At 45.6% G+C, this 23185-nt stretch overlaps 1 protein-coding gene and 1 long non-coding RNA gene across 2 annotated transcripts in view; one reads left to right on the forward strand and one right to left on the reverse strand.

Moving 5' to 3' along the window:
* PLCB2 (phospholipase C beta 2) overlaps positions 1–23185 on the reverse strand; it is a 79288-nt gene that overhangs the window by 25837 nt on the left and 30266 nt on the right. Inside the window, exons 6-19 of the mRNA XM_006128653.5 lie at positions 19534–19587; positions 16644–16719; positions 14997–15097; positions 13896–14062; positions 13528–13674; positions 11995–12152; positions 9391–9473; positions 8788–8872; positions 6485–6647; positions 5411–5508; positions 4972–5068; positions 3858–3942; positions 3194–3318; positions 1223–1377 (exon numbers count right to left, since the gene is read on the reverse strand). Coding sequence (XP_006128715.3) covers positions 1223–1377; positions 3194–3318; positions 3858–3942; positions 4972–5068; positions 5411–5508; positions 6485–6647; positions 8788–8872; positions 9391–9473; positions 11995–12152; positions 13528–13674; positions 13896–14062; positions 14997–15097; positions 16644–16719; positions 19534–19587 — 1594 coding nt within the window. The remainder of the gene's footprint in view (positions 1–1222; positions 1378–3193; positions 3319–3857; positions 3943–4971; positions 5069–5410; positions 5509–6484; positions 6648–8787; positions 8873–9390; positions 9474–11994; positions 12153–13527; positions 13675–13895; positions 14063–14996; positions 15098–16643; positions 16720–19533; positions 19588–23185) is intronic.
* LOC149524330 (uncharacterized) lies at positions 1372–7965 on the forward strand. Its single transcript, XR_016349658.1, has 2 exons — positions 1372–2620; positions 3034–7965. It is a non-coding gene; the product is annotated as an uncharacterized LOC149524330 (long non-coding RNA).

The following is a 23185-nucleotide window of genomic DNA, read 5'->3' on the forward strand; positions in this document are numbered from 1 at the left end:
GGGGGGGGGGTCCCCATTTCATATCCCTCAAAAGAACAGGGGAGTGCCTTGGGGGCTGCCACAAGCTGGACCTGTATCCTGATCATGGTGGACAAAAGTGTTTGGGGGGGGGGGAGGTGTTACTGCTCAGCAGCAATTTCCTCTTTAATTAAAGGCTGCAAATGGCCTCTTGACCAGCTATACGGTTATGCTCCCACACACTAGAGGCCATCCTACCTGGCCTCCTACCTGGAACAAGGATTTGATCCAGGGGTACTAACACCCTAAGTAAGGGTTCTAGCCCCCATACCACATAAGGCTTTGGAGGCTTGCTGTGCCCTGGTTAATATATAATTAAAGTGAAACACTTGATGGTAATAGATCACACAGCCACTCATTTCTCAACAAGCAGAAAGGGGATTTGAACCAGCACCTCTTGGGTAGGGACTCAAACCACAGGGACACAGAGGGAGTCACAATAATTGAGTGGCCCAATTCTCATTTCATATTTACTGATTCTGACCAGCCACCAACAGAAGAGTCTGAAGGAGCCCTCACCTCTTACCAGGCCAGCAATTAGGCCATTCATTTGAGAAGTAAGAGATCAATGTTCAAATCCCTTCTCAGGACTGCACTGTTCAAGGGGCAAACACGCAAAGCCCTGGACTACAACGAGACTCATAGGGTGCCTGTGGTTCAATTGAAAGGTTAGAGATCAACAAGGGGATGTGACCGCCAACTTCCCACCTGCTGGGCACATACCCATCCAGTAAGCTACATAAGGCTGTTTATTTGGGCTTTGGCCCAATGAGTATGTACTGACAGTGGAGCAGATTCAGCAGAAAAGAACAAGAGAGGCCTCAGATTAGAATAGCGCCTAGCCCACCACTTAGGCCAGTCTCTTGAAGTAAGAGATGAAAGTCCAAATCCCTTCTCTGTAAAAATAAAGGGGGATTTGAACCCTAAGCTTATACATGTTAAGCACACACCCAAACTGCTAGACTGCACAAGGCTGCTTGTTATTCTCGTGACTCTCCATGATAGAATTAAAGTGGAACTGCTGCAGAACAGGATGCGGTGGCAAACACCAGGCAGACCACCTCTTGGACCAGCAACTGAACAGTCATTTCAGAGACAGCTGCTCAAATCCCTTCTATGGAAGCTGCAGAAGGAGTAGAACCCACACCACCTGCACAGCTGGGTAAGCACCCAGGCCATTGGACTACAAGTGGCTTATACTTGCCGTTATCGACAGGGTGCTTGCTACCACCACATCAATGCGGTCCACAGAAAAAGGGTCGAACTGCTTGTCTGGACGCCTCATGAATTCATGTTTGAGAAGGTAGCCGCTTTGGCCATTGAACTCAAAGAGGGCCATGTTCTGTTGCATGGGGACATCTGAAGGAGAGAGACAGCAAGACACAGAGAGGAATTTCTGTGAGAGTGCAGCAGCAAGGTCTGTATGTATCAAGGAGCTGTAGTGACTGTATCTTTGTTGCAACTTTCATCCACATTTTCCTGCTATCCTCTTGGAAAAAGTACCATAGCAGATGTTAACCTCCTTGCCTCAGTTTCCCCATCTGTTTAAGTGGCTTGCTCAGGTCACACAGTGAATCAGTGGCAGAATTAGGTATTGAACCTTCCCTGTAGTACTCCTGCTTTTCTGTGTGTCAAATGAATATTCACCTGAGCTCTCCTGCTCCCATTTCTAACCTCTCTCACTCTGTTCCCCTGTTAATGTCTGCCTTCTTCTCCTTCCTTCGCCATTCACTTACTCTGCTCCTTATTCTTTTTATGCCCTATACACAGTGTGATCCCCTTTCCATCAGTCTCTCCCACTGTCATTTTTACTTCCCCTCTCTTCCACTTTCCTTTTCCCCCTCCCATCTATAGATCCCAAGGCTGGAAGGGACCATTGTGATCATCTAGTCCAATTCTTGCGCAGCACAGGCCAGAGACCTTCTCCCAAATAATAATTCTTTGAACTAGAGCATGTCTTTTAGAAAAACACCTAATCATGATCTACATTTGCCAATGCTGGAGAATCCACCCTAATCCTTGGTAAACTCTTCCAGTGGCTAGTTATCCTCACAGTTCCAAATTCGCACTTTATTTCCAGTCTGAATTTGTGTAGCTTCAACATCTTGCCTCTCTCCTATACACTCACTCGTGCATGTGTGTTGTGTGTAAGAGAGACAGTCAGATAGTGGCCCTTCCACCACACCTTCTCACCCTGCAGTCCTGAAGAGGACATGGGAAGGAGGAGCCCTGAAGCCCTTTCCTGCCCACCAAAGATCAACATTTGAAACAGTAGCAGGTAGGGAAAATGCTAGAGTCTGGCAGAGGGAAGGACCTCTTCATGGAGGTGCCTAGTTGGGCATGCTGCCTACCAGCAGCATGTGTGGCTTAGGGGTATCTGTGCCTCCCACAGCCTGTTAACCATTGCACTCCACACACTACCTGAAAAATCAAATTAGGCTTTTCTAAGATGATTTCTGCAGATACTGACTGCATGGATAGTATAGCATGGGAGGGTGGAGTTCACAGGTATTGTAGTGCAGGATCATCCAGTTAGTGCTATTGAAAAAGGCTCTGTCTGCAAATGAGATGCTCAGCTGGAAACAGAGATCTCCATGTGGAGGCAGAAGCAAAATGCAGGACTATGTAGCACTTTAAAGACTAACAAGATGGTTTATTAGATGATGAGCTTTCGTGGGCCAGACCCACTTCCTCAGATCAAATAGTGGAAGAAAATAATCACAACCATATATACCAAAGGATACAATTAAAAAAATGAACACATATGAAAAGGACAAATCACATTACAGAACAGGAGGGGAATGCGGGGGGGGGGGAAGGAAGGAAGGTAAGTGTCTGTGAATTGATGATATTAGAGGTGGAGAGAGTGGGATGTTTGTGAGTTAATGGTATTAGAGGTGATAATTGGGGAAGCTATCTTGATAATGGGTAAGATAGTTCAAGTGTTTGTTCAATCCTCTTTGGAGAGTGTCGAATTTTAACATGAATGACACTATCACTATTCTCCATGTGGAGGCAGAATTTGACAAGTCAAGGGTAGTGCTAACGGCTAGCATGTTTGTTCAGAGGTACCTGGTAACACTGGGAATTCCCAGTAAGGAAAAGAGGAGAAATAAGAGCAGGTGTAATAAAAGCAACAACCCCACCCATAAGCATGGGACAGCTTGCAACTCACCCATTGTCTGGAAGTTTAAGGCCACCATCTGACAGCCGACATTCCAGAACATCTGAGGCATGTAGTTGGAGGAGTCCATCCGGGTGCCCTTGGGGTAAATCCTGCTCATCTGTCGCTTGTTATATCTGCAGTTACTTCATAGGAAACAGGTCTGAAATGGCCCATGCATGTGTGTGCTGGGACTACCTCCCAGTGCCAGATTATGAGCTTTTATGTCTGAAATGGCTGCTGGATGCTGGGTGACATCCAGTGTTATAAACACAAGATGCTGTAGGATTTGTTATCAAAGCAAGAACCCCATTCCTCCTGCCTCCCTATATAACATGGTGTGCTCCATGTTTAACAACAAGCCTTTGGTATGTCTGACTGTGCCTGCTAGAAGGCAGCAGGCATCTTATCAGGAAGCCCTGTGACCAGTAAGACCTACATGTTCCCCTGGTAATATTACCACGTCTGAGTTCTCTATGTACTTGGTACTTTCCATAGATTGTGAATAAAAGCTAACAAGGTTCTGAGCCTCAAAGTAAGCTGTGCTGTCTCTATCTTATTCAAAGGTCTATGCAACATTGTCATACATCTCACCAGAATGATACTATATGACAGGGAGTAATAGTCCAATTAAAATGCATCAGCTGCCTAAGAGCTCTTCTAGCAAAAAGGATACTCTACAAATTGCACAGGAGATTTGGTCAGTAGATCATAAGCCTTCATTTCAGTGAAGGAGGAGATGACATAACTTCGGTTCTGCTCTGGAAATACGAAACAGGAAAATGTTTGAAAGACAGGCACTCCCAGCACCTCATCTCACACTCTGCCAAGTACCACAATCAAAGCATTCCACATTCATGCTGGGCCTCAGACCAAGAAATACCCAGCCTGTCTCTTTCCTCATGGACCCACCCATACCTTTCCCTGTGCAGCCTGTTATAAGATCAAGACACCTCCAACCAGGCACTGCCACCTCTGAAATGGGGTTGGAGGAAGGACTCATAAAGGTTTATTGGAGTTGTTGGGATTTGGATTGGGTTTACTGGGACAGGGATGGCAAATGAACAAATCCAGAGGATCAGTTTCAAAAAGGGAGGGATGATAAGAAGTTCACCCTTTTATAGAAAACATATAGCAACAGTTTACAGTCCTTCATTTTGTTTCCAAACCACACATTATAATCTCCCAGACACAGAGGCCTCATATAGTAGAGATGTGGAAAAGATAAATTATTTACTTGATGCCAGTTAAGGAGTTGTTTCCCCTTAGAGTTATATGTTCAAGTGAAGCCAAACACTGATAGCAAAGCTCAATGAAAAGCTCTGCATTTTATCAAGTTTTTCACTGACACCATGAATCAGCCCAGTTCACTGAAAACTGGTCCAGGTTTGAGAATCTGATTAACTTGGTCTGTCTGTTGTAATGAGGTTACAGGTATACAGCTTTCTCAGCTTACTCAGCAGGGGGAATCCCCACTCAAAGACCAGTCACATATACTGATACAGGCTGAACTAAATTCTGCTCCCATTTACACCATAATAATTCCATGAATAGCAGTGGCATTGTTGTGGATTTTCACTAGAGTAAAAGAGCAGAATTTGACCTGTTGACTACAAACAGGGATGTGTAAGAGACAGCAAGGAGGGTAAAAGAAGATGCTTTGGGGGCAACAAAGTATCTTCAAATACAGCTGCAGTCAAAATAGCGGGAGATTTTCAATGCGTGAAATTTCATACCAGCTGCTTCAATGAAAACATTTAGAATAGTGAAAAGACAAGAATCCTTCTTACCTGTTGAGATATCAAAGGAGTCAAATTTGATGGGCTGGATGTAATTGACCAGGCTGGACATTTCCTCGTAAGCTGTCACTTCTAAGCCAGCAGTGCCCTAAACAAAATGAGGATAAGCAGATGAAGAGACATCTCCCAGAAAAACAACACACTCACATTTGAGTCTCTAAGGTTATGGCTACACTAGATCTGGAAGCAAGCGTTCCAGCCCCAGGCTAGACTTGTGCTAGCAGTGCTCACACGAGCACACTAATAGCAACTGTGTAGACGTTGCTTTGAGGTCGCGATTTGAGGTAGAGCTTGGACTCTCAAGCCCAGTGAGGACAGGTGAAGGGGGAACTTAGATTAACTCATGTGACTGGACCCCACAATAAGTTGGGATAGGATCACTATTCAGAACAGGCAAATGAGCCAAAAGTGGAATGATCAGTGACACTACCTCATCTGACTGCATCTTTTTAATCTGTTCTTCATCCAAGTTTCCAGATTCCTCCTCCTCTTCCTCTGGGTCCTCTTCAGTCACATCACCTGCCCAGACTAAGCATACACAGTGCGCCCCAGCAGCACATTTAGACAGAATAGCAGGAAAGATTGCCAACACATCCTCTAGTGCTGTTTCCACTAGCAATGGAAACATTCCTTTTTTCTGAATGGAAATCCCTCCCAGTGTCAACATGGGAACAAGAAAGGGGTCTGTACCTGTACAACTGCAGCTGAATATGGAGAAGCACCATTCTGGGTTGGTGCTCTCAAATAATTCAGTTCATCCTCTTACTGGTCTCCTTAGCCCCAAATAACAGTATCAGAAACTAAGTTGGCTGTATCCCCAAAGTCTCCAGCCTCCCTTCATAGGCTGCTTCCATGAGTGGACTTTAATTCCACTTTTCCATCAGGGTCATGCCTAATGGGACAAATCTGGAAGTGGATTTACTGTAGCTCTTTACTCCTAGCTATTCTTCAAAGGAGCTGTTCTTGCATTCTTGCAGCCCTCTCTACCTCTAGTCTAGTGTGACAGGAGCATAGAGACTACATGGGCTGAAATTTCACTTGTTCTGTCTTGAGGTCTCCAAGTATAAGACTCAGAAGAGATGAAAAAATCTGGGGGAGGCTTCCAAAACATTCATGCTTAGGAAAATATGTCATGGTGTAATTTGCTGGATTCCATAGAGCTACTCAATGACAATGTAGGACAGGAATCAAGGGCCAGAGAGTCAGATCAACAGCCAGTATATATGCAGCAGTGCATCTCAGGAGAAAAAACAGCTGGCAGATAGCCAGTGTATTAGTAACATGATCCTTTAAGGCTCCAGTGTTGTTATTAGCACTATAACATGTCTGAAAATGTAATTCTATTCTGCAGAGCTGATCCCTGTTACCCTCCACTCTGATGTGCCTGAGCTTATGTATGAGATTAGATCTCTAGAAATAACACTGGGCAGGTTTGGACCTTCTCCAAAAGGCCAGGCCATCCCATCGGAGCTGAATAAATCCTCTTTCCCACTTCATATTGTACCGGTATCATCACCATCCATAGGGACAGGCTGGTCAGTAGCTTCATTCCTGTCTTTCTTCAAAGAGTCCCGCCTGTCCTCAGACACAGATTGGTTCTTTTTGTTCTTAATCAGGATTTTCCCTAAGAGATCCTGAGGGCTTGGCAAAGGGACACCTGGCTTCAGCTGTAACAGAGGAAAGACCTTATTAAATTTCCCCTACCAAGAGGCAGAGCTCAAACACTCAGCTGTCCATCAGTATCTGTGAACATCTCCACTCATCTGTCTGCCTGCACACTGCCCTGTCTGCACCCTCTGTATCTGTATCCACCCATTTGCTTACGTAGCCAGTCATCTCCTGTATCTTTGCCATCTGGCTGCCAATTTTACTTTGGCGCCCTACTCTGTTTTTATACCTTTCTTTTCCTACAGCCCACACTTTTTTCATCTTGGTGTTTGCTTGTACCACGCTTGCTTCCAGCCACACTTCTCTCTGCATCCAGTACCACTGAAAGGATGCTCAAATGTCCCTGTGTATCCATCCAACTAACAAATGATTTTCAGGTGCTCTATCTTGTCTGCCTATCATGATTCATCCCCAAGAGGTACTGCATGTTTGTACCTATTGCTATAGGCACTGCCCACCATCCAGCACCCCAACATCCCATCCTTCATGGTGTCTTGCTTTACTGTGAACTGTAAGCACTTTGAGACACTGATGTTTTTAAAATTTTCTGCAAAGTACCATGTTTATTTATGGCACAGCAATACTAATGTGCATGGGGGTTACAAAAAAGGTAATATGATTTGTACATGAAAATTTTATGTGCAATCACTTATGTGGACATGCACTCCACTGTCTGTGAATGCACCTGCATATTTTACTTACCTGATGTGATATTATTGGATTGTAATGTGAACATACAAAGCATTGTTGCAACCACAGTTGTATATTTGTACCAAATCTTATGTAAAGTGGGTCAAGTGAGGTATCTATTGAAAGCTTATGATTTGCTGATTCTGTTTGTACTGTGCAAATACATGTATCATTTTTGTACTTGAAGTTATGTATATTGGCTCTGTACTTGTATTTCAAATGTTTGCTTCTAGGAGATATCAACAGGAGACTTGGACAGGTTTGCTAGTCAAGTGACTAGAACTACTTGACTGGCAATGGGCCCTGAGAGGTGCCAAACCACATCTGATAAGTGTTTCTGTGAACATTCAGACCAGCACGGGACCAATGGCTGCTGCCTGAAAAGTACTGAGTCATGAATGGACAGATGACTTGCTCATGTAATGAACTCCATTTTGTAGCTGTATTTTTCCACAGGGAACAATGGGAGTCACGCCACATGGCTAAGGATATAAAAAGGATCCTGGAGCTTCTTCCATTTTGTCTTTAATCCAGCTTCTCACTTCTGGAGCATCTTTGCTATGAACTGAAGCTTCAGGCAAAGGACTGATGACCCATCCTAATAATAAATGTATTCTAGAGACCTGATTTAAGACTATTACGATTATTTCATCTTTGCTATAAGCCTGCACCAAGACTTTACAAATAGTGTATGCTGTTTGATTTCTATAACAATGTTAGCTCTTTTTCTTTCTTTTCACGATTAAATCTTTAGATTTTAGATCATAAAGGATACTTTTCAGGGTAAGATCTTGAGATGTAAATTGACCTGGGAATGTGGCTGGTCCTTGGGGATCAGAAGAACCTTTTTTGATTTGGTAAAATTGGTTTTAATAATGTCTTATCTGTGTAGGGAGTGGTATTGGTGATGGCACAAGAGAACTTGAGTATCTAAGGAAATGGCTTGTATGCTTTCTTGCTAGCCAGTGTGGTAAACAGATGTGCTCTTTTTAACTGGATTGGTGTACCTTATAGTGGAGGACCCCCAGCCTTGTCTCTAAGCTATTTGCCCTGAATTGACCCTCTCAACAGTGCCCCCAGAAACTTCCTGTATTACATCTGCCTATCTCTGCACATATATATTCACATGCGCAACTCATGTGGGGTCAGATTCTAGAGCTGAATAATCCCAGAGGTCTAACTTAGAGCGGAATCAGGTCTCTTGTTTAAAAAAATGTGGCCCTGAAGGTGAAAAGTTTAGCAAGTTGCTCAGCACCCAGCCCCATTTCTCTTCTCTCTGCCCATCTCCAGGCTCACTGACTTCAATGCCTTTATAAGCCTCCTCCCTCTTGCCACAAAAGGATCCTCAGAGTTTCCATACAGGTTGCTGAGCTAGGCTGCACTAGAGAGTGATACCCGTGTGTACGATTCCCTCTCCCCAGTAAAAGTTCACCCCCATCTTCCACTCACTGGATATTTTTCTAGTGGCTCTGTCAGCAGCATGTCCCCAAATATGGTTCTGCAGTACTCAGCCATCTTAGCTTGCTGCTTGGGCCTAAAGAATAATATGATAAAACAAGAGTGAGATATGAATCTACTGAGTCTGGAAAAGAGCGTGAGCAACCTTTCTCCACCGTGCACACGCTGGCACCCCACCCAAGGGGCTAATCCTAATCTCTGCTTATCCTGATCTCGCACGCAGGCTCCCTGGAACCCCGCTTTAGGACTAACAACATCTGCCCTACTCCATCCCCTCCCTGATGTTAGATGATAGATTTTGAGGGAGGTTGGATGGCGGTGGCAGGATGGGATTCACTGGTTTAATTCTCTCACTTACTCTGCACCTTTCAACTGATCTTTTGGCATCAGCCATCTCTGGTCCCTCCAAGAAAAACTCCTAATACTGCAACTCCAGTGCTTCACCTTACTACTGCCAGGCTCAGGCCCTTGGGAAACCATAGCCAACTGGGAGGCAGCTGCTTGCCTCTGCCTTTCCTCTCAGACAACAAAAATATTAATTTTCTTATGCATGTTCCCCAGAGATGAGCCCACCAGCAACCACTGGATACTCACGAGTCAACATGGTTTTCAAAGGACAGGATCACTGGGTAGAGAGAGGTTTTGAAAGCACTTTCTGCTATGGCCTCAATGGCATCCTAAACAAGAGGAGACAGACAACATTATTATAGTGTCCTGAGACAGATTTCATTCCGAATAGCCACACAGCTTTCACATCTCTGAATTGATCACTTCCAGAGACTCGCCCAGACACGACTAAACCTCCTTTTCCCACACTCTGCCCTTCTGGTCCCTCAGCATGTGAATTACAACTTGGGTTCCCTTAGGTTCTTTTACACTGAATACTTCACACTCAGTGGTGATGCTTAAGACATAGGAGGGCCAGTGTATACCTTGTTACATGGGTGCAATTCAAAGTAATTGCATCTAGAGGAAGACTAAATATGGTGTAAAGACAACAAGGAGTCCTGTGGCACCAACTCATTTATTTGGACATAAGCTTTCATGGGCTTGAACCCTCTTCCTCAGATGCATGAAATAGAAACTTCAGTTTGGCTGGTATATATACACATGCAAAGATGGGAGTGTTATATCACTATGCAGTGGACCAGGACTAACAAAGTCCATACAATCAGGGTGGATTGGCCCATTCCCAACAATTGATGAGAAGGTATGAATACCAAAAGAGGGAAATTACTTCTTGTAGTGAGCTAGTCACTCCCAATCTTATAGTGTCAAGTTTGCATATGAATTCCAGCTCTGCACTTTCACGCTGAAGTGTTTTGAAGCTTTTTGCTAAAGCATGGCAACTTCCAAATCTGATAGGGTATGTCTACACTACCCCGCTAGTTCGAACTAGCGGGGTAATGTAGGCATACCGCACTTGCAAATGAAGCCTGGGATTTGAATTTCCCGGGCTTCATTTGCATAAGCGGGGCGCCGCCATTTTTAAAACCCCGCTGGTTCGAACCCCGTGTAGCGCGGCTACACGGGGCACGAACTAGGTATCATGGAAATTTTCTCAACGTTATTGATTTATTTGTTAAAATACTATTTTCCCCAGACTCCTGTTATACTGCCATGAACTTTTCTCTATTTTCTTTCCCATTGTTGCTAATTGGCAGGTTACAAGAGCATAGTTTTTCCCTGTATAATTATCTGCCTACGCATACTCCTGCTCCATTCATTCAGTGATATCATACAAGTCCATTGTAGACTGCATTATATAGCGCATAGACTACAGTTATATCCAGTGAGCCAAATTCAGCTCTGGTGTAAGCCTGAAAAGACAGTGGCATAAAGCCATGTTTAAATGTGGCCAAATGACTTCAATCTGTGCAACTGCCCCCTTTCCTCGAAACCCTGATTCAACAAGCAGTTTCTCTCTAAGGAAGGCACGCTCCAGTGCCACTTCCGGGGGTCATTTGAGTGACATGTCAAAGGAAGCTGCTACAAATTCAGGAGGAGGAGTGGGGGCAAAAGATGCTATTAGAAGGACGGGGGCTGGAGAAGGAAAGGAGCAGGAGACAAGAGGATCTATGTATTATATAAACTAAAAACATGGCTCATGCTGAGTTAACAGGCTATAATTCCATCCTGAGGAATAGTTTCACATGGTTTAGCAGAACCCCTCAGTGCAATTATAGCTTCCGTAATACACAGTTGTGGTATGATTTGCCTTATCTACAGTGAACTGCTATGCAAAAGCAACCATGCTACCAAAAGAGCTAGCTAGGGAAATTACCAACACCGAATATTATAGGCAGCTCAAAGAACCTGTGCACTACAGGAGAAAGGGTTTGTTTTTTCATATGGCTTGGTAATAATGAATTGGGAGAATTGGGGGTGGGGGACACAGAGAACGCACAAGGGAGCTATTAAAATGTGGCTTCTGGCTGGTGGGATCTGAGCTCTGGGAAGTGAGTATAGTCTTGCGATTTTTTAACATGTGTGGGTTTTTGTAATATATGTCATTACATGCACTAAAACAAAATCCTCTAGAGCAAAGAGCAAGTTAACTACACAATGGTGTGTGACCCTGGGGCTGGCTCCTTTCCCTGTGGAGCCTTTGAGCTGAACAGTGAGGGAAGCTGTATGAACAACATCCCAGATGGCTGGTACTATGCTGGAGGCATATCATATGGTCCCATGGCATGGACAGGTTAAAAGGAATAACCCCCACGGTGCCAATATTGAACATTACAAACCTGCTGTAGACATCAACCTGCAGAAGATAGCAAGTCTCTCTCTTCAACCTCCTGGTCTTCTGAAAAGATGCCTGGTGCTTGCCGTGTGTCTGAACTCACATAGCTCTTCATTTACTCACTCATCCATCCACCTACACACCCTTCCAGCCCGTAGGCACTCATCCACTCAACCATACACCTTTCTGTCCACGCAACCACCTTTTCGTCTCTCTAGCTGACTGTTCACAAGAATTTCACCTAATTTATTTAGACTCATCCATATGCCAGCCCCACCACTCTCCCCCATCTACCTACTTTCCCCCAATTAACGTACACATTGGGCTCTCCTGTTGAATAGAGCTCACCTAGCCATACACCCAGCCCATCTCTCTGCTATTTCATCCATTTAGTCCAGAGGAGACAGAATTCAGTAGAAAATCAGGACAAATAATCGGTAGAGACAATCCTCTACCTTGAAGAGAATCTCAGTTGTCATGGTGAATCCATGGGTGATGATGGGCTCTTCATCTGGGGGACGACCCTTCCAGCAGTCCAGCTCCACACAACGGCAGCCAGCCAGCAGGGTCTGACGATACATTTCAGGAGAAGAGATGCCAGAAAACTGGCCAGCTGGAGAGGGGCAAGAGAAGAAGAGACTAGTTTGCTATGTGAGTGCAGTCTTCATGGGCATGAATAAGAAGGAGGAATAGAGCTCTGAGCACACCCAGCGCAAGCATGCACTTTAGCCCACAGAAAGATTTTAGGTAAGTGGGCAGTGGAGCCCTACCTAACACTTCTTCCTCCTGCAAAGCATGGCTTATACCAACCAGCTTACTTTTTGCACACAGGGGAATGAGGAGTGATGGTATCCACTTACTCTCAGTCCCCAGGGGAGACACCTGACCATCAGTTGGGAGAGACACACAACTACCTGCTCTTGAATTCCTGAGGGATTTACACCTGCTCAACTCTCAGGAAGGGTACGGACCTGCCTTCAAATCTATGGGATTATACACCAGCCCAGCTGCTTGGGAAGGGCACTTGGTTGCTTCTCCTTGAAATCTTAGAGCATATGCACCTGCCCAATCATCTTGTCGGGTAATGATCTACCCAGGGATAGACACAGAGTGGCACACATCTGCTCAGCCTTGGGACTCTTGAGAGAGACACTTGGCCAGTCATTTAAGAGAGTAGGGATGTAAAATCCTGTTTAATTGGTTAAACATATTGTTAAACTGCTTAATCAATTAAAGGGAGGGGCGGGGGGAGCACTTAGTGCCCCCCGCCTGCCTCTGGCTGGAGCAGCCACACCACCAAAGGCAGGGCACCTGGGCCCGCTGTGGAAAGAAGCTGCAGAGGCCAGAGCAACCCCTGACTGTGACAGGCCTCCCGCAAGGCTGGTGCAACCCTCTTCCCGAGTCTGCAACGGTTAGTCTTAACTGGTAAGCCTCGCCCAGTATGGGTGAGGTTTACTGATTAACCAGTTAAACATTCACATCCTTATAAGAGAGACATGAATCTGTCCCTACATTCAAAGGAACCATGCCTGTCTATATAGTCAGATGAAGTAAAGCCATAATCTTTCACTGCCATGGAGATGGGACAAGACCATGTTTATGTGCTTGCGGGCAAAGAGTTGCTCACTCTTTCTGCATGGCAAATGTTATACACCTGACACTCTGCTGGCAGGTCATTCCAAAAAAAGAATCCATCAGATACAAGGAGACTGTGACTCATTGGCTCGAATGTTTAGGCTGATCTCCCTAGTCCTTTTGCCTTGCCTGGCATCACTGAGGCCTGCCTTTTCTACCAAGGAGCTATGCTTTTTCCTTTCAAATTCTTACCAATGTATTGATTCCTTACAAACTACCCAGCTGCTGCCAGCATACGTGGCACATGGGACAAAACCCATCTCCAATGTCAGTACACGCACTTGGTGCAACACTCCTGATTTGAAACTAGGAGAATATCCCCAGCATTGGTGTTTCAAACAGAACACAGATACCTGTCAAGTAGGTGTTGTGTGATGAGTTGATGAAGTAATGTGAGAGTGGCTGGGTCATGTCCTGGTACAGCACTACTTTGTCCAGTGATACCACATTGTTTTCAGGACCACAAAGGAACCAGACCATCCCCTCGGGAGACAATTGCCCTGCAGGGAAAACAAAACTATTAACAGGTATGAAAGGAAGTGGCTGGCACTCTCACAGGTGAGTAATGCTGAAACATGGGGGCCTGCAAGAGTTAGACCGGCTGCTCCAGACACTCTGGTAAGTATCAGTGTAAGGGGCAGTGTGAGAGGATGATCCCTGCTTCCACATTGTCTCCACAGCACTAGAGAGAGAGTTAGGCAGCATACTCAACAAGACTCACCTCTCTGGATGTTAATCCCACTGGGTTCGTACTTCTCTATCAGGCCTTGCACCTGCTCTGGCTTGGCAGGAGGGAAGAGGATGTCATTGAGGCGGGAATCTCGCTGTTTCTTGTTAATAAACTTTGCCAAGTGCTCTTTGGTCATGTAGGGCTTGGCTTTCGAATGGCTAATGGCAGAAAAGCAGAGAAGAAGGGGAGAAGGAGCGTATTTAGGTGTTACTGGAAAACCCCTTACAGCAGCGAGACTCAGACTTACCCTTCCTGCAGCTGGCACTGCACACCCATCTGTCTGGACTTGCACCATTTCCTAAAGGGCCTTTTCTCTCTTTGAATGCTCCAGCTCTCTCTCACCTCCTCAGCCTTGCTGCACCCTCCCCTCTTCTCTGCGTCTTATTTCTGAACTAGGTATGTTTAGTGCTGCTGAAAGGTTACACAGATTAGAGGGCAAGGTTTTCAGAAGTGATCAATGGTTTTTGGTGCCCAACTTGAGCCACTACAAAGGAGCCTGATTTTGAGGAAGAGCTGAGCACTCACCTCTGAAAATCAAACACATTTAAATTCTCACAAATTTGTCCGCCTGCACACAGACAGACCCACAATTGTTGGTGACTTCTGAAAACTGTGGTCTAATGTTCTTTAGCTGTCCACTGCACAGGTTCAAGCACCAAAACTGGGAGTGCATGCTTCCCACCCACCTGATGCAGCTGTGACCTGTGACCAGAGCCCTACAAATGTGGCTATCTGCTTTTTATATCCACAGGTTTCCACATCCACAGATATCCATGGCTCATTTTTGGGGATACAACTGAGGAAACAAATTTTGTATTCATGGAAGGCTCTAGCAAAAAAGATAGTAGATCAGTCTCCATACCCCCAGCCAGGCCTTGCCCTCCTTACTAAGGCTGTCAGGAAGCATGTCAATTCCATTGGTGCTATTTGTGACGTTGGACACCTGCACATTAGGAGCAGGACTGAGATTAAAGTCACTTCCTATAATCCAGTCATCTCACTTCAGTTGTACCATCCTCCTTTACTGTCCCGCTTGCCTGTCTTTTCCCCTCATGAAACAAAGCTGGCCCCTGCAGCACGAGGAAGACTCACAGAGAGGTGAATATCTCATCGATCTCCGGACGGGGACACAGGTTCATCAGAAAGGTTTTATACACCTTCTCAGGGAAGTCCTCTGGATTGATTGCATCATTCTGCAAATGAAACAGCAATTCACATGTATTGCAAACCCGTGTCTCCTTCGCTTCTTTATTAAAGCCAGTTGTTTCTATTACTCTGTTCTGTGGTACCGCTAGTAGCCCTGTTTGTGGTGGCGTGAATTAGCACAGAGAGCATCAGAGACATTGCTTAGATTAGAGGACCAGGGCAATTAGTTTGTGATGCTTTGCGGAAAGCTATTTCAATGGGGGAAGTGGCGAGTTGTTCCTGGTGTTTATTGGGAAGGCACAGTTATTGAGTAGATAGCTACGGGTCTGGCCTATATTCCTATTTCCTCTATTGACTTGCTGAGTGACTTCGGACAAGTCTTTGTGCCTTGTTTCCCCTTTTGTCTGCCTTATCTATTGAGACTGTTGTTAGAGAAAAAACTGCCCCCCGCCCAGTAAAAAGTTTGGCCGGCCGCTCTTGCTATAGTGGGATGCAGTACTCCTTGGGAGAAACCGGCCACACCCTTCCTGCATACCATTGCCTTTAGAAAAAGGGAAGGTGTGAAAAGGGGACAATAGCCTCAGACTCTCTTACCCATCACCGTGGCATGAGAACTGCGGGGCCTACGTGGTCGCATGAAACCTACACAGTTTCGGCCCAACCCCTGGGACACAGACCCCCCCACTTGGTGACCGTTGGGCCATATATGGTAATATGCAAGCGCGGGAAAGCGATGTGCAGATTTGGGGATAAATACCCATCGCACAGTTTGCTCGAGGAGGTCTTCGCAACACACATATCACTGTGCATGTGGAGTATACTCCAAAGCGCTGCCGGCCTGATCAACCGACCAGCCACCTCCCCTGCCTCTTGGGCGTAACCAAGGCCTTTGCATCCAAACTGATTTCTTTGAAATGTTCCATGTGCTGTGTAAGTTGGTATGTATGATTTGATTTTCTTCGTTGTATAAGCTTAGTGCTGTAGTTGTTTTGGGTAGTACATAGAATTTGTAGTCATCACTGTTATTTAATTAGTGTAGCTGGATATTTTTCGAATAGAGACTATTCCCCTTGCCATTCCCATATTTCTGACACGTTTAACTGGAAATCGTAGAATAAATATAATAAATACTGTAAATTCATTATTAACATGGTCTATTAAAAATCTTAGAATAAATACTATAAATTCATCACTGTCATAAATACATATCTTTTATTTGTTAAAAAGGTCCACCTGGTTCTGTCCTTCCCCCCTTAGGTATGCATCATTGGACCTGTGATTCTCGCGACAACTGTCAGCCCTTTGGGGGACAATTACTATCTCGTGAATCTGTACAGTGTGTATGACAGTGGGGCCCTAAGTGACACTGTAACAGAAATAATAATTGATGTCATTATGGGTGGGGACAGGGTAAAGCTACGACATGGTACCGACTGTACAGTTTCACAGTAAGTTAGGGCTGGTCTGTGATGTCTGTCTCTTTAGTGCTGTTTTAGCGCTATCAGCATCATGGTCAAGAGGTCGAGGTCAGGGTCAGGGCAGGAATTGTCTTGGAGCTAAGGACAGCTCTACATATTCTAAGAAGTCACTCACCTTGCTCTTTGGAAGGTGACAAGCATGTAATGCAGCTTCTACCCTCTTTCTGTCTGCAGGAAACATCTGAAAAATACTGAGGAAGAAAAGGGCAGTTAGAGCCTGCAAAAGTGACACAGAGCGATTTGGGAAGAGCAGTAAGAGAGAGCAGGGGCTGAGGCCGTTGGCAGGTGCTGTTAGACAATGTGTGGGAGTAGATGGGGTGGGTAGTTGAGAGCTACAATCACAGAGAGGGACAAAAGGGCGCACTGCAAAACTGGGTCAGAGAGACAAAGAGAACACACACTCCTATGAAGAGATGTTATGTACAAACCCTTTAAAGGTTATTTAGGTACCTAATGCCCATTTATATCAATACAGAAATACTCCTGAGGATTGAGAACTAATATTTTACAGGAGGTATTTCCACTGCTGCTTCAATTCAGAGGTTTCCCCAACCAAAACCAACTTTAGTTTCTGCTGAGGACCCTGCAGAAGGATGTATGGGTAAGCAGGTCAGTGGGGGGAGGGTAATTGAGGAGAAAGCCCTACAACACAGTGCCCAGTCATGAGAAAATGTGCTGGCTGATGAGCCACTTTGTCACAACCAGAAAGCAGGGAGCAAGAGACCAGGGCTGGGGGGAAGAGGATAGGAGGCAGGTCTGAAATAAACCTGTGGAGAAGGGACTGGGGGGAGAGGGAAGAATGTTGGGGCAAAAAGCCAATCAGGCCAGGGCAGAGACAGTCTGAGAATGCTGTACAGTTTGACTGGACTACAGAGGGGTCCTTGCTTTGGGGGAGTGGGAGAGTCTTTGACTGGCTTCTCTGCAGATCTCCCCCAAGGCCACATGAGTCCTAGAGCACCCAAAGTTGTCGGGGGAGGAGGGTCTCGCCTACACAGTTTTGGGTCCAGGGGAAAGAGGTAGCCCTGTCTGGGTTCTATCCCTTCCCTCTCCGTGTGGCAGTCCTGAGTTTGGCTCCTTCTGTCCCTAGTGGCTGGAGTCTCTATAGGGTGAGTCTAGACTACAGGGTTTTGTCTACAAAAGTGGACTTTTGTTGACAAAACTATACCTGCATCTACACTACCGCTGAGTTCTGTCGACATAATGTCGACAGAACTCGGCAGTTTTGTCGACGGCGGTAAACCTGATTCTATGAGGAATAAGGCCTTTTGTCAACAGAGTTCTGTCAACAGAAGGTGTTATTGCATCTACACTGTTCTTTGCATCTACACTCTCATGTCGACAAAGCAGCTTGCTCTGTTGACCGAAATGGCTGTAGCCTAGACACTCTTTGTCAACAGAAGCTTTGTCGACAGTGTCTGTTGATAAAGCCTCTGTCGACAAAAGCCTGTAGTCTAGACGTACCCTATGAGATGAGGTTTTATAGACAGCCTGGCATTTTCACCTCTTTGATCTATCCAGCCCCTCCCCTTGAGAGACTAACCATGCTCAGACTAGACAGATGGGAGATGTACACCATCCAGGGTAGTTTTCAAAACTCTTTTAAAAATAAGAATAAGCTTTTTTCTCATGGCAATAATATTGGCCAGCTGTATTTTAAAGGCTGAGACACTTGTATTGTGTGGCTAATCATTAAAAGACTGGACATTTTAAAGAGTCCTTTGAATGTGCTGATTTCTGACACATTGAATTTCTAGGTGTAGCTTTTTTAAAAATAATCTTTGACTGAAGAATAACTAGCCACCCAGTAATATGGTTAGCAGGCACCAATTCTGCTTGGAATAGTTACTGGTAAGTGATTAGGCAGTATATTTAGTATACTGATTAGCATTTGCCTCTCGTGGGGCTATTACAAGGTACAAAAATGAAGGCAGAGCAAATGTAAATTTCCTAGAAATATAAATTTCATTCTTAATATAGAAGAGAATATATATAGCATCAGGGAAATTCAACCCTGCGTTAGAGCCCCTTTGCATTGCACCAATTAAACCAGCATGAAGGGGTCGTCAGACCTGCCAGGATTATTTCTAGCATCAGAGTCCCTTTTCTAAGAGGCAGAGACTGTGCCATGCTCCTCTGGAGAAGGCCTATCGCAACATGTAAGGGAGCAATTGAAGGACTTGGGCGTAGCTGAGAGTCTTGTGTCCCAGGGCGTAGCTGGGAGTCTTGTGTCCCAGCATTTCTACGTTGCTGCAATGGCTGCTCTGGTGTGCACCAGATGGACTAACCAGGCTCTGCAGAAGGAGCATGAAAATCACATCCCCTCCATTTCTGCACCAGCACAAGCACTGACCCATGGAGGAATAGGGACTCAAGCCTGATTCTACTCTCATTCGTTCTGGTGTAAATCCAGAGTAACTGCAGAAATCAGTGGAGATACAGTGGTGTCAAGCTGGGGAAAAGGTCCAAAGATTTTATACAAAGATAATGAGAAAACAATTAAAGAACAAATCAGCTCAGGATTCCCAGAGGACAGTGAAAATCACAGGCATGCCAGCACGGCTGCCAGCCAGGCAGAAAGCTCATTTAGAGATGGACCAAGACCAAAAGCCCTTAAGCTTTTGGAGTGTGGCTAAAATGAGACTTGGATCTTACCCAGCCTTGGACTTGCATTTGCAAAACAAAACCCCAAAAATAAGGCTTTATACAACCCAGACCAGCCTTGATTGTTGATCTCTAATAGAGATCAGAGTGCTAATCCCAGGCTTCTTCTTGCCACAGAAGCAGGGTAGCTCCTGCTAGTAGGCTCTCCAGAACCAAGGCGTATTCCCTGTGGCCTAAACCCCTTCTAGGGACAGCCAAATGAGGTTGATGTCCCTTGCCCTTTTCCTGGGGGAAGGACCAGAAACCCAGCAAGGCAGACAAAGCTAGCCTGAGATCCCATCCCTTCACCCACCTGCTCTGTTTTCGACATGAGTGTACAATGAGACGTAAATGCCTGTACTCACTTCCTGACAGGAATTTTTCCTTCAGCATTCAGCTGCATTTTCAGCTTCACCAGGCTGTGAAAAAGAGCAGATAGCACAAGAATATACTTGTGTAACTTTTCCAGACCACACGTGCCAGGATTAGGGAGAGGGAAAGATTCAGATATTAACTGCTAAATAGAGTCCTCTCTGCAGCACTGTAGTTGTGTTGGTCCCAGACACAAGGCGGGTGAGGTCATATCTTTGATTAGACCTCCTTCTGTTGGTGAAAACAATGTGCTCTCAAGCTACACAGAGCTCTTCTTTAGATCTGGCAGATTTTGAGATGCAACCCACCAGCAGAGGTTTGTTCCCAGGCTTTGGGAAGGAGGCAGAAAAGGAAGTCAGCACAGTGTGTAAATACTTAGGTACCACAGTGAGAGATACCTTAGAAGGCTTAGAAACACCCATGAGAGGTGTTGATTTGTTGCTTGACAATGATCCTTTGGTCAGTTAAATAATAAGACACACTGCTAGAAAGAGTCAGCATTTCTCAGGGCTAATATGATGTTAGAGGGAATCTTCCCTGGATATAACTTTTGGGATTCTGAATTTAATCACTTTTATATACAGTAATATTTAGCACGGCCTGATTACGACATCCTGAGGCCCTAAGCTACATCAAGTGTAGAGGGCCCATACCATAAAAATGAATTTATTATTTTCACAGAAATGACATTGAACATATAAACCCAAATCTTTATGTTCTCACAGGAGAACAAGAGAGGATATATAACTTTTACACCATGAATAAGGAAAATTATCCTTCTATTCATATGAATAAATGAAAAACATTTGATTAATTTCAATAGGGAAATACACAGTTTATCCAGAATATATATATTTGCAAATCTTTATTCTGATTTAAGTTTTGCTATGAAACAACGAACGGTTGGGATTTTTCTTTTGCCATAATATGAAAATACAGTGAAGGTTCCCGAAACTGATAAATGGAAGTCAACACAAATGTATCCTGCTCAAGATCCACTCAACCCAAGTCTGTAAGCTGATCACCTGCTAACTCAGTCATGTGAAGCATGGATAGTGCATGATGCAGAACACAGTGTGTGCACTAAAATACACAATTGTACATATGTACAGATCAGAAGAGAAAAGACCACACTAATACTTCAGAAAAAGAAGAAAAATGGGAGCAAAGGCACTATATATATGACTGAACATGCTGGACTATAAACAAAAGATTACCAGCCAAGCGGGGGTGCTATAGATATCACTCCTAAAATGTATGAGCTTGCAGGACTGTTTCACGATATGCCATCTCCGACCTCGCGTTTTTCCCAGTTTTATTGGCAGTGAGATTATTTATTTGTTTGTTTAAATAAGTTATGAAGACACAGTTAGAATTTTACCAGTAGCAGCTGGACAACAAAATGCTGTCTTAGGAGACTGATAGTAGGCTTACTCCTAGAAATACTAATTTTACAAGTGCAATTGCTGATTTTCCCCTCAGTCCTGGCCTCTCATCTCTCCATTTTGAACAATTAGTGAAGTGTAAGGGTAGGGTAAGGGTATTTGTGTCTATTTTATCATACTTGAAAAAATGATCTATATTTAAAGAGAATCTTCTTTATACCATGTCTACTTGATCTTTATTTATCAACCAATTTTGATAAAATTTTAAATTGAGTCAGTTTTTCTCTTTTTTAGAGGCCCCTCTTATTTTTAGTTATCTTATGCCTTAACCCAGCACTGATAGCAAGCATGTGCTTAACTGTCTCTAATGTACAGTAACTTCTCACTTGATGTTATAATTATGTTCCTGAAAAATGCTTCTTTAAATGAAATAATATTAAGCAAATCCAATTTCCCTGTAAGAATTAATGTATAGGGGGTGGGTGCTTACATTCCAAGGAATTTTTTTCACCAAATAAATGCTTGTATATACACATACTGTAAATGTTTTAAACAATTTAATTCTTTACACAGCAGTAATGATTGTGAAGCTTGGTTGAAGTGGAATCAGAAAGTGAAATATTTTCCAGTGAATGTCTTGCTACTATCGCAACTTGGTTCGGTGTTTTTGCAGAAAATCCTGCAAGCAGTGCACAAAGCAGGCAGCCAAACAATGCTATAAGGGACCATTGCACAACTTTAAAAGAGCACGTACTGTCAGGGCTACCGAGCGGGGAGGGAGAAATACAAAGGAGCAGTTGCCCTGGGCCCAGCAATTCAAAGTGGCTCGGGGCTCCCAGCCATCACCACTGATACCACAGTAGCAGTGACAGCCAGAGCCCTGGGCGTAGCTCCCACTAAGGTGCGCGCCTGCGTGGCTGTGCACAAAAAATTCTCCACCGGCCCACCTGCTTTGCAGAGCTGCATAGCAGCACTCACTGGCAAGGCAGGTGGCTGGTCCACAGTCACTGGGGGAGGCATCTGAGGCCCATGTATTGGTGGGGGGACCATTCCAGTGGTTGGCTAGGGCTGTGTGGTGGGGGGGGGCAGGGCCTGATCTGGCGGGAAGGCAGGACCTGCTCCAGCAGCCGGGGCCTGCTTGGGAGGCTGGGGGAGTCTGCTCAGGGGGGCTGGGACCTGCTCAGGAGAGTGGGGGTCTACTGAGGAGCCGAGGCTGCTGCGGCAGCTGGGGCCAGCCACGTGCTAGGGGGCCTGGGCCACTCCAGCGGCTGGGGCCACGTGGCAGGGGGCTGCTCTGGTGGCTGGGGCTGCTCCCAGGGCCAGCTCCAGCCCTAGCCCTTTCCCAGGGCTGGGGCTGTGTTTAGGGCACCAAAGTGGCTGCCCGACTGCTCCCTAGGCTGGCCATGTGGCAGCTGCCCAAAGCTGGAGCCAGGCTGTTGTGTGACTGCTCCTGGGTCTGGGGCCCCCTGCATCTCTCGTCTCCCTCCCACGTCTCTCTTTTGCCCCTCAGAGCCCTCGGCCCCCAACCTTCTACCCCTCCACACACTCCCCACATGTCACTGCCCCACCCCCAGCACCTCACTCCCTGCAAACCGTGGGTACTGGCAGCAGCTTCCCTCTGCCCCAGGTGGGGACTCACAGCAGCCCCATGAGGAGCAGCCTGAGGCAGTCCCTTCCTTGGACACAGGCTGCCCGGGCAGCAGGACTCCCTTGTGGGGGGGGGGGCACACCTCACCATCTCCTCACGAGGTGGGGGGGCACTACCTGGAAGAGTCTCTTGGGAAGGAGCACCACAAGTGGGTGGCACACATCCGAACAAGTGCACATGACCTCATTGTTGGGACACAAGATGAAACTCACTCTGCTCATGGATGGAAAATCTTAGAAAACTGACCCCGGACTCTTAAAATTGCCACCTGATGTGCCTGCTCCGGGGGCTCTGAGGGCTCGGGGAAGAGAGACTGCTGTGTGTGTTCCAGACGGCACAGGGGGCTGGCTACCCTAGTCCTCCCTCCAGGGCCCTGCCATTTCTGGGAGCAACAGAGCCGCATCCCCACACCTTACCCAGAGACCTGCAGAAGATGACAGAACCCCTGGATTCGCTAATAGATAAGCAATGTAACAATGAACATCAAGCGAGCAGTTACTGTACTTTGGTTTCAGTCACTGCCATTATAGCTATGTCTACACTACCTACCATTGGCAGTGGCATGTCTTGCAGGTGTAGCTGCATTTCGCAGTGAAAAGCACACTACATCTG

Source organism: Pelodiscus sinensis, chromosome 5 (genome assembly GCF_052426305.1).
Source record: "Pelodiscus sinensis isolate ZL-2025 chromosome 5, ASM5242630v1, whole genome shotgun sequence".
Classification (NCBI taxonomy): Eukaryota; Metazoa; Chordata; order Testudines; family Trionychidae; genus Pelodiscus; species Pelodiscus sinensis.